Below are 11307 nucleotides of genomic sequence, written 5' to 3'. Positions count from 1 at the left end.
AATACTATTTTTAGTATTTTACGGTGTGAATAATCATAATATTAATATAGTATTATAATGTATACAATATATCTATTTATAATTCACAACCATAAAGTAAATGTATCATCATGCCTCTAAGTCTCTCCCCTAAATGTTGCTGGTAACAGTGAATTAAATATAGTTACAAACTAGCTACTTTTCTTTTTCTTGCTACTTTAAGCTCTATTAAGAACATTTTTAAAGTTCTACTGACCTCTGTAGACACTAAAACACAACAGAAAATTCTCACATCTGGAAAAGTGAACTTATTTACATGCATTTTCTTAGCAGTCAGTCCATCAGCTCTAGTTTTTAATGAAGCATTTTGTTTTCTTCTGGCAGAACTATTTATTTGTGTTAGAAACATGCATAATTTCCAGGAAAAGATTCTTGCAGCCACCTGTAGATGCTTCATGAATGACTGATCTACACAGATGCCATAGGTAAAAGGAAAAACAATTTGAATTGTAAATTGAAGCTTGCAGACTACTAAATCTTGCTGCATGCTACTCTGGGCAGTATGTTGAAGACCCTGGAGATATTTCTTTAGCTGTCATTTGAAACAGGCACAAATAAATGAACCAAGGACAGCAAACCATTAATCACAGCTACACTATCAAGGCTAACCTACCAAAAGGAGTGACAACGTACAACTGCTGAAAAAAATAAAGACATGTAATGAAAGATTTTACTTTTATGTTTGGTACTGAGGATGGCTCACCTGAAGCAGACTTTTTCATCTCTTTTCAACTGCTTTAGGGAAACACCATCTCTCTTTTTGGGACTGCTGAGGTGGGACAGCTGCCTAGACACCGATGAAGAGCATGTGAATTTTGCTAGAAGAGATGAACTGAACAGAGCTCACAGCGAGAACAGAGAGGAACCAGATGGACCCCTGAAATTTGAGCTTAATGTTTGTCACCAGGATCCAGAATACAAGTCCCCAGCTCCCTTGCCACATGCTCAGGTCAAACTGATCACCAGCTGGGAAGCAGGATGGAATGTAACAAATGCCATTCAGGTAACCTTTTATTTCCACACTTATTCCACTCATCATTTAAAAAACTGGTCATCACTTAGCCTGCTCTATTTTACTTAGCTGTACCATCATTTTGCTTATTCTAAAAGGTTTCTATGAATTTATTACTCACATATTTGAATCTTTCTGCATAAGATTAGCACTCTGATAAAACAGAGTTCCAAAGAGAAAAATGATACATATGTCATCTGAAGTTTAAAAAGTGTTTAAATTAGGTGGAATTGAAAAGGTGGTGATTGCGCCTGTTTTGGAAGTGCCAACATTATCTTTAATAAGCATATTTGAATTCAGAGATGTTTGATAGAAATGTGAAGTAAACATCTGATAAAAAGAGGATGGTAAGAGCCAGACTGACGTCAGACATATATTTACTGACATGTAAATTAAACTAGAAATAAATTGAAGCACGAAGCACAAGAAGTGTAATAATACTTGTCAGTGTTAAAGAAAATAGTTAGGTTGAATAGACTGAAAGCATTTGGTCCCAACATTCTGTGTGGAATTTGAGTATCTTTCCAAATCCTTAAATTTAGCATTAAGTGTTTCAGAATCTTTTTCTCACTTTTCATGATTCATTTCCTTACATAATTCTATCATTACCACTAACTTTCTGTCTGACATGGTAAGAAGAAAGCAGCATCCACAGACACATCTAGTCCCAGTAACTGTTGCTTAAACACTTTTTTATGCCACTTTAATTATAGAAAAATAATCTTTCCAGTGTCACACAAGTCTGACTATGCCGATGTACGTTTGTTTACATATCCAGTTCATCCCTCAGCTCTGCAAGGGAGGAGAAAAAAGGACATATTTCTAACCCTGGTGTATTTTCAAACATGAGCACCACCACATGAGAGCCAGTGCAATAACAGGGCACAGTAGCATATCATACTCTGAAAGTGTTCAGCTGTGAATAAAAGTGTGAAGTCCTAAAATACCCCAACTGCATTCTAGTAACACATTTTATCTTCAATCTCCCTCAGCAGCATCTAGTCAGGACAGGAGTCTGGGATGAGAGCCCATTGTCTCTGTGAGTTTTGCATTTGATTTCACCAAAGCCAAGATTTCATTCTGGAAGTCAGTTTTGTCAGTATTTGCTGTATGACCTTTTGGCAAATCACATTCTCTAACCCATTGTTTTCCTTTCTGAAAAACAAAAATAATAATGCCTCTGTAAACATATCAAAGTCCCCAAAAAACCCTAAATGTTGTGTACAAAATTACTGTTAATTATTAATAATATAGCTTTCAATTAAAAAATAGACTGATAATGTATTTTAACACAATCAAATATGCAGTTGTCTATTTAAAATCAGGAAAAATTCAAGCTAACTTATCCAATCAAATCAGTAGCTATGGTCTTAGTCAAAACTCTCAGCATGCTGAGTGTTAATTACCATGGCTCTCATTTGGTCAAATATTTTAGAAACTAGCATTAAAAGAGCAGTTGGCTACAGCCAACCTACAGTATTGAGGTTTTCTCCTAAGGCAGGCTGAAGGTTGCAAAGCCTGGAAACTGCAGTTTTGCTAATAGTATAACCAAAGTGCCCTACTGACACTTTATTAAACTGTGTGCTTGTGGGACCAGGTATGTGAATCTGTGTACACATATTTGTATTATTCCTATTTCCCAATACCCGGGATTGGGAGCAAGTCATTTGGTTTAGAAACAAAGGCAGAGAGCAGAGAAAGGGAAGGGGAAAGGCAGGAGAGGAGAGAGGGGAGAATATTGAATGGGCATCTGTCAGTAGAAAATAACAGTTTGAAGAAATTTCTATGAATAGCTTTGAAAAGAAAGTCAGAGTTGTGAACAGAATGATTAAAACAATCTAAGTGTTCTTGACTGGTGAAGATAATCTTTGATAAAATGACAGTTGTTTTGCCCTACCCAGAGGAAAGGGCAGAAGTGTTTTGCATGACAATTAGAGGTAAACATTTCAGCAGAATTTTTAAGTGTTCTAAACAGTTATTTCAGTGAATTCAATTAGTCTAAAAATGAAATTATTTTGCAATCCAGATTTATTATGGGAACAATTAAATCTTTGGTCTCTGAAATTAAATACAAGGGTTTTCTCACAGTGTTTTAAATATGAGTCTTTTCAAACAAACAAGAAGAGATTTTTATTTTGTTCTTAACTTGAACTGAAAAAATATGCACTTTTGGCGCTGATACTGTATGTGCAAATGATTGCTTCAGACATTTAAGTTTCCAGGGAAACATGTTTCATATTTCAGCACTGCACAGGCAAATCAAAACCTGTTTTCAGTTAATCTGGGTAAGGACAGAGACCATAAAGCTGAGTTAATTCAAATGGGAAAATGTACTGCATCATCTGGCAGAGTGATGCAAGTTGCATTTGTTTGTATGTAGCAGTAAAAGGCCAAAATTATTTGTAATGACTTGTACACTGGTGCTGGATAGATAAGCAAAGCAGTAGTCACAAAGAAGAAGGTAGTTAAATTCCAATGGTACAGTATTTCACAGCAGAACCAAAGGACAATAAAGACTATTTATTTGCCAGTCACATGTAGTAGGATTTTTGCAAAGACTATGGAGAAAGCCAAACTAAAAGAAAAAGGCATTCAGTCTATAGTGTCATGAAGGGGCACAAGACAATGAAGAAAAAACAAGCGAGAAAGAGAAGTGAAATAATGGAAAGAAGTGAAAAAATGTTAATCTTACCTATAATTTATACCTGTGTACTTTATAAATGTAATTTATACCATTGTGAGTCGATCTCCACTTAGATCTCAGGAGGGCCTAACAGTGAAAAAGGTCAACTGCTTTACCAGAAAGCTTCAAGTGTCTTCCAGTACTATGATGCCTGAACAATCTTTAAAATACAGGCTAATATAATTGCACAACTTTTCTCTGAATGTTTGGTAAAACATGATTTATCAAATCTGGCTGGAAAGCAGCCCAACAGAAAAGGACCTGGGGATGCTGGTCAACAGCAGCGGAACATGAGCCAGCCTGTGCCCAGGTGGCCAAGAAGGCCAACGGAATCCTGGTCTGTATCAACAATAGTGTGGCCAGCAGGACCAGGGCAGTGACTGTCCCTCTGTACTCAGCACTGGGAGGCCACACCTCAACTCCTGTGTTCATTTTTGGGCCCCTCAGTACAAGACAGACATTGAGGTGCTGGAGCATGTCCAGAGAAGGGCAACAGAGCTGGAGAAAGGTCTGGAACACAAGTCCTATGAGGAGCAGCTGAGGGAGCTGGGGCTGTTTAGCCTGGAGAAAAGGAGGCTCAAAGGAGACCTTACGACTTTCTACAATTACGTGAAAGTAAGTCGTAGCCTTGCAGGGGTCGGTCTCTTCACCCAGGCAACCAGTGACAGAATGCAAGGACATAGCTTCAAGCTGTGCCAGGAGAGGTTTAGCCTGAACATTAGGAATTATTTCTTCACTGAAAGGATTGATAAGCATTGGAACAGACTGCCTAAGGAGGTGATGGAATGACTATCCCTGGAGGTGTTCAAGAAATGACTTGCCGCAGCACTTAGTGACATGGTCTTGTTGACAGGGTGGTGATGATCTTAGAGGTGTTTTCCAACTAAAATGATTCTGTGAAATCCAACTACACATTCTCTTTGATTCAATGCATCTAATACCTAATGTTGCCAACATTCATATCCTTACTTTTGCAAAAAATTAGGTTGTACAAAGATTAGAAATACCTGCAGCAATGGAAATTTTCTTGTTCCATGATCAGAGTAACACAATATGGTGCTTGACTACTGTCAGTGCTTCCAGGAATAACAATAATGAAATTAGTATTATTAATCATTACTTTTCAATGTATCAATAATAAATTAGCAATTATTTCTGTAGAAATCATAACTATTCTCATTATATTTATATTCTGTGTATTATACATGAGTTTAGAAAAGACTCAAGACTTCAATAATCATAATTTTAAAACCTGAATATCCATATTCCTTTCACTGCATGCCTTTATGACCATATTTCTGTACTGAGTTCCAATTTTAACTTAGGTAACTGCAACTCCTAAATGCTTAACTGGAAAACACACTGATGCTGAGGAACAGAATTAGCAGACATGCCTCCAAAGTATAGAGGCAAACATCTGAGGAGTGTCTAAAAACCCCTCTCTTTAAGCTTTACTGACACAAAATGTAAGCATTTTCCAAATATAAATATGTACATGCTTGTAGTCTTAGAAAACGGATCATTAGATGTGTAACGATATAAATCCTCTCATCCTGAACCTTAAATAATTTAGTCATTTTTGGCTAAATATCCACTTGGATTTTAACTCCAGCACTTGATCTAAAGTATTTATTTTCCAGACGTGAGAACAAGGGTCAATCCTTTCTTGAGCACAGAGCAGTAATTTCCTTGAATTATATGTTATATATTGAAGCTGAAGGCATATGCATTGAAGCTAAAGTCATACTCTGAACTAAATTACAGACATCTGAGAGAAACTAACTTCTGCATTTCATATCAAGATGTGGTATGGAGAATTGAACGGAGATGCCCAATGCCGATATCTAACCTAGGACCAGAAAGTAATTCAAGTTTCCAAATGAAATGTCAAAAAATGACAGCACAAAGTAAAATTCCAAGATAGTAGGACTATTGTGGTGCCCATAAAAATTCCACATAGTGAGTATGATTTTAGCTGAAATGTGCCAGCAATACTGGCAAATTTATTTTTCCAAGGCTTGCAACCACAAACCCTTATAGCCAGAACTGCAGACCCAAAAAAAGCCCAGTGAGGGCCGTCTAAATTCCGATCTGTTTTTTCTATGATAGAATGTCACCATTATGCAATGCAATTGATAAAAGATATATTTTAGGGGAGAAGACTCTGTAACTAGTGTTTGTACCCTGGTTTTCCCTTCTGATTTTCTCTTGAGGGGACAAAAAGATTCCAGACATACGTCACTACTTTGTATAACCTTTTATTTCAGCTCAGACCCTGTGGTAGGCTTCTTTTGTGCACATATTCATATAGTACAGAGAAGGCTGCATTCAGGATATATATCTTCTCTATTCCCAATCCTACTTCTTATCACAAAAGCTTTTTATCAAAAATGTGTTATCCTGCAACAAAGAAATAACATCTAAATCAGAGAAATATCTTTATTTGACATGTAAGCATGGTGCAGCAGACTGATTTTGAGTTAACTAACTGCCTTTCCTATAAATCTCATTAGACAATGTACTTTATCAGTCTGCTTTTTCCTTGGTCAGCTGCAAACACTAAAAAATGTTATGAAGACAGAACTCCTAAACACAGAGAAGTGGCTCATCTAAAATGGTTCCAGGAATAAATATTTGGATAATTCTCATGGGATTTAAGTTGCTGTTTTGTAGGTTTTGACTTTTATGTCATATGTCGCATTATTTGGGCAATAACCAGGTGTGAGGGAGGGAGTATTGATGGATTTACGTTAACATATTCTACTGTAACTATTATGGAAACGTTAGGATGTCAAATCAGTTTCCATAGCCCCTCCATGTCAGGTTTTCCATCAAGTAGAAACTGTGATATAACATAACTAGTCCACAAAATTATTCCTTGGACATACAGATAGTCCCAACATATGGACTATTGGTTCAGAAAGCACCATACTAGCTCCTGAAGCCCAGAAAAAAGCACATGGGTTACACAAGCAACAGACCAAAGTATTGCAATTCTTTAAGCCTTCTAGGTGTTAAAATGACATATCAAAATACCTGTAGAAGTTAAAGCAGACCTTAGATCATGCTTGCCCTCACCATGTGTTCAAAATTGCTGTTCTCAACAAATGAGTTAACAAGAGTTACAGGAGGCGTCTCTCTCTGTGTGTCCTTCATAAATGATTCTAATAGCCTCAGTAGTTTGGCTACAACTGATATACTTTATTATATAATTTATTATATTGATCTAATTTAAGCTAATCAGCATATATCTCATATGAGAGGGAAACATTCTAAAATATAATACTCAAAAAACCCATGGAATTTAACATGCAACCTCAGCCTTAAATCTCAGTATCTTGATTACACTGTGTGTAAGATAGATATATTTTTAAATATTTATTCTTAACCAATACTTTATTTTATATCTTGAACAGATTTTTACCTGAGTTTTACAGACATACCTGTCTAATGTTTCATTCTTTTGATAACAGTAGCCAGAATCACTGCTGGGCCTAAAGAAATATGAATAATTCTGTTCAGAACCTCAAATTATAATCTTACATTTCAAGAAAGTATTTATTTGACACTTGATTTTTAGCAATGACAATTATCTATCATTTCCAACAACTTCAGCAGAAACTCTTCTTGCCTTGTACTTTTGAAATCTGTGTATTTCAGCATCTAAATTTCAAAGCCACCATGTCTTCTTGAGCTTACTCCTAGAAACAGCAGCTTAGTCACTGCAATGCATAGTATACTTATCCTGGGATTGATGTTCAGTTTGTCACAGTCTGGTAAAGAAAGTGCTTGAGAAAATTTGCAAGTGGCTATTTCTTGTAAGTGAGGACTTCTCGTTGACTTTTCAGTTGTCATATAAGTTTGAAAATTGTTTCATCTGGAAAATCTACTACTATTAATCTTTCAGAGCAGCTATTTTATAGATGTGAGTCCTCCTACATGAAGCAGATGGTAATAGAAATTGTGTGCATGTAAAAGGACAAAAGAACTAGGAAGTAAGCATATAGTAGTATGGCAAGTAAACTGGGAGGGACCAGCTCAACTCTTCTCCTTACAGTAGTGCTTTCCACTGGTAATAACGTGAATTTTTTGCATTAATTGGAATCTGCAAGTTGCTCTAGCATGCTGCCAACAGATCTCGTTAGTAAGGACATAGAGTCGTAGAATCACAGAAGATCCCGAGATGAAACGGACCCATAAGGACTCATCATTGGGTCCAATACCTTGCTCCAGCACCTGCAAGGTGCAGTGCGTGGTCCTGCCTTCAACACTGACAGAATTCCTTGGATGGATGCACTGGAGGAGTCTGTCAGTATTTTAACCATTTTATATCTCACTCAACTTAAGTACATCTCCATCCAAGGGCTTCAAACCCTGCCATTATTCAAAGGCCAGCTACTATCAGTGGTGTTGCTAGAGCTTAATAGACAGTCTGTCAAGTGACAGAGGTATGATTTACATACTCATTTACATATATTTGCAGAAAGGGTGTGTTCATTTCCATTTCTTCCATAACACATATGAAACAAATGGTATGTGTAAGTACCTCAGAAACCTGAACATTGTGCCTCCTCCTCCTCCCAGGCCTCTTTTTATTTCATTTCACCATTAGGAAGCCTTCAAAGCACCCAGGAGATGGCCTGCTCTGGTGGTGTTAATGCCTAAAAAAAGCTCTTGCGTTGGTACATAGATAAATTAGAAACATGCACACACACTACACCACTCCTTTTCTTTGCAAGACTTTTTTATAAGGAAAATCTTACCTGCATTAATACATACGGTCATGACCAGCTTCCTCTTCTCTGTACTGCTGTCCCTATCCAGGCACACAACTAATGCTGGCAGTCTCTCCTGAATGTCTGCCTCGTGCCTTCCTCCCTGAGGTCATTGCTTGCACCAGACTCAGGTTCTTGGAGCTCCTACAGACGCAGCTGATAGACACCACATCCTTCCCCCTCGCCTTTGGGAGTGTGGAACTGAGGCAGAGTGTGTTTTCCTGGGCCCGTTCAAGTCCACATCTTATTTAGATCCTGCTGCTGCATACATAAAATATTGGTCTGTCTTTCCAGCAGTCAAGCAGTTAAACCGAGTTCCTAGTCTTTCATCCAGTGTCTGCCCACACCAGAATTCCTTCATTCCCTGTGTGAGTCCTTGTCCTTGCTACCATGCAGGCCTGTCATCTGGCATCATCTTTCAGTCAGGCCTCTTTCTAGAGACTCAGACTAGGTCCCTGTCCTGCTTATTTTTATTGTAAAACCTCACTATTACATAATCTGGTTTACCAATCCACAAGGCTAAAACTGATATGAGCACTTATAATTCCCTGTCTGGGTCACAATAACACACTTTTCCCTAACCTTTCCAAGCTCACCCCATGCATACCCACCTGGAAAGCTGATGCAGTTCCATAACTCATAAGACCACAAGCTTTTGCAAGAAAGTCTTCAACCATCAAATCAAATGTAAGCTGCTCATTTTTTCTATAATAATCTACTATTTTTCTTCCTTCATCTATTGACTTTGGTCTCTCTTTTTCCAGTTACAATTACCATTTTCAATTTGTTAAATACTTAAACAAGCATTCCTATCAACTGATATGAAGATATTCCTCTGATACTCTTAGAAATGTCCTTTTGATGAAAATTGCAGAGTTATAAGCTACATTGGAACCAGCGTTTCCTCTCTTGACTCACAGTATCTGGTATTGACTCAAGGTTTCCTTGACTCCCCTCTCCACCTGTATTTTTTCCGCATTATCTTTCCCCTAGATTTTAAATTCTTTGGAGAAGAGAGCATCTCTTTGTGCTTTGTTTGCACATTGCTTTACACAATGGGATTACATTCAAGAACTTCCAGGTGCCCCAATACTGAAAACAATTTTGAAAGTGAGTCTCAAAATGTTTCCTATTTTACAGAAACTCCTTACAAAATAATGATTGTTTAAATGTAGCCTGTGATAAATCAGTTTGACATTTGATTCAGTTTCCCCTCTTTTCTCTATAAGGAATTGATTCTCCTTGCTATTGAGACTCATTGTAGAGGCTGAGCACAAGATAAATCAGCAAAAGAATGTGATGAGTACCTTTAGAATATTCAGCCATTAAAATGGGCATTCCATCTTAAAATCCAGATGGCAAAGAAAGAAAATGACAGAAATATGATATCAAAGATAAATTGATAGTGGCGTTATGAAAATTTTACTCTTTGAAACAATAAATGTTGCCAAAAACAAAGTATCAACTAGTCAGCTGCTTGAAAGCAATGATCCCTTTATTCCGTGGGAGAACCCAATGTGCCACGACTTGTTGCAGAACAAGGATCTCTGGCTCCCTCAGGTGAAGGGAATAGCTGATGTACTTTCCCACTATACTAAAATCAAATTAATCTACCATACTTTTTGGTGTCATCAATCCCTGCAAGCATTTTTAACAAGCTGAATTAAAACAGATGGTGTAATTTCTCCTTCTCTTTTTTAAATTCATGGTAGGTCACGTGGTATTTAAATACACTGTTATTAGGCAGCTTTGAATTTCTGTATCTGTTATATTTGGCTACTTCATTGTTGTGGTGTTACATTAGACAGTTAACTTTCAAAACAAAGCCCAAATTACCTATTATAATTATTCACCAGCTTTCTGTGACTGAGATCATTTGTATGCCATTGACCAGCTATCACTACTGGAAAACATTCTTCTTAAATATGTTCTTTCTGCCCCTGTTCTTAAACTTATGAGGTATGTAACTTCAGCAAATTTGCTTTAATAACCTGTATTTAGTAATATAACTCCTCCCAGGATAATATTCCTCCCAAGACAGCAAGAACAGAGTGACAGGCAGCAGAAAGTAAAATATTTTGTCAGATGGTATTCCTTTCCTGTTTTTTCTAAACTTCTTTCACTTCCATTAGCAAATTTTCGGAAGGGAGATCATTTTTTTATGAAGTAAAAGAGTGAGCCCTAGGGTTTGTCGAGCAATAAAAGTTAACAAGCTCAGCACTTGCAAATGCATAGGAGAATTTAATGCTGAAAGTAAGGGACATCTGAATTATTATAATGTGCTGGTAGAATCAGAAAGAGTGATGTTTCTCTAGCAGGCTTTCCACATGGTAAAGTTTCTTCCACACAATCCATAGACAGTTAACCTGCAGTTTACTTCAGTGTATATAATTCCTGACAGCAGTAGATTCACTGAAATGGTACAAGGTCTGTCTGATTGAGCAAATAGAGCTATGTGAGAAAATAAAAAGCCCTAAATACTGATTATACACAGCATTGAATATGATATATTGTAACCTAGTTTTAGCACAGTAAGCTGTATAAAACATTTTACCCCTAAAGCTAAGTAAAAGAAATTGTCTTCTATTTGTATGTCTTCTCCCTCTTCTCCCCACATACACCATGCTTCCTGGAAGGCAATGTTTCTCTGTATTCTTGGCCAGTGGCACTGGTTTTGCCATATGTACAATGCTGTGTTACTAAATAGCTAACAAAAAAATGAAATTTAATATTTACTTCTTGAAAATGTAAACATATGAGTCAAAGTGAAGAAACATTCACTTCAGCTCATACACACA

The 11307-nt window shown here is 37.0% G+C and overlaps 1 protein-coding gene across 1 annotated transcript in view; it reads left to right on the top strand.

The window, feature by feature from the left end:
- Positions 1-733: 733 nt before the first annotated feature.
- Positions 734-11307, top strand: part of LOC121658989 (vesicular inhibitory amino acid transporter-like) — a 29101-nt gene continuing 18527 nt past the window's right edge. The window contains exon 1 of the mRNA XM_042016656.1: positions 734-1042. Coding sequence (XP_041872590.1) covers positions 734-1042 — 309 coding nt within the window. The remainder of the gene's footprint in view (positions 1043-11307) is intronic.

Source organism: Corvus kubaryi, unplaced genomic scaffold, assembly GCF_017639235.1.
Source record: "Corvus kubaryi isolate FWS band 111438036 unplaced genomic scaffold, C.kubaryi_AGA036_p1.0 split3-73, whole genome shotgun sequence".
Taxonomy (NCBI): Eukaryota; Metazoa; Chordata; class Aves; order Passeriformes; family Corvidae; genus Corvus; species Corvus kubaryi.
Note: the sequence above shows the minus strand (reverse complement) of the source record. Positions and strands in the feature narration are given on the sequence as shown.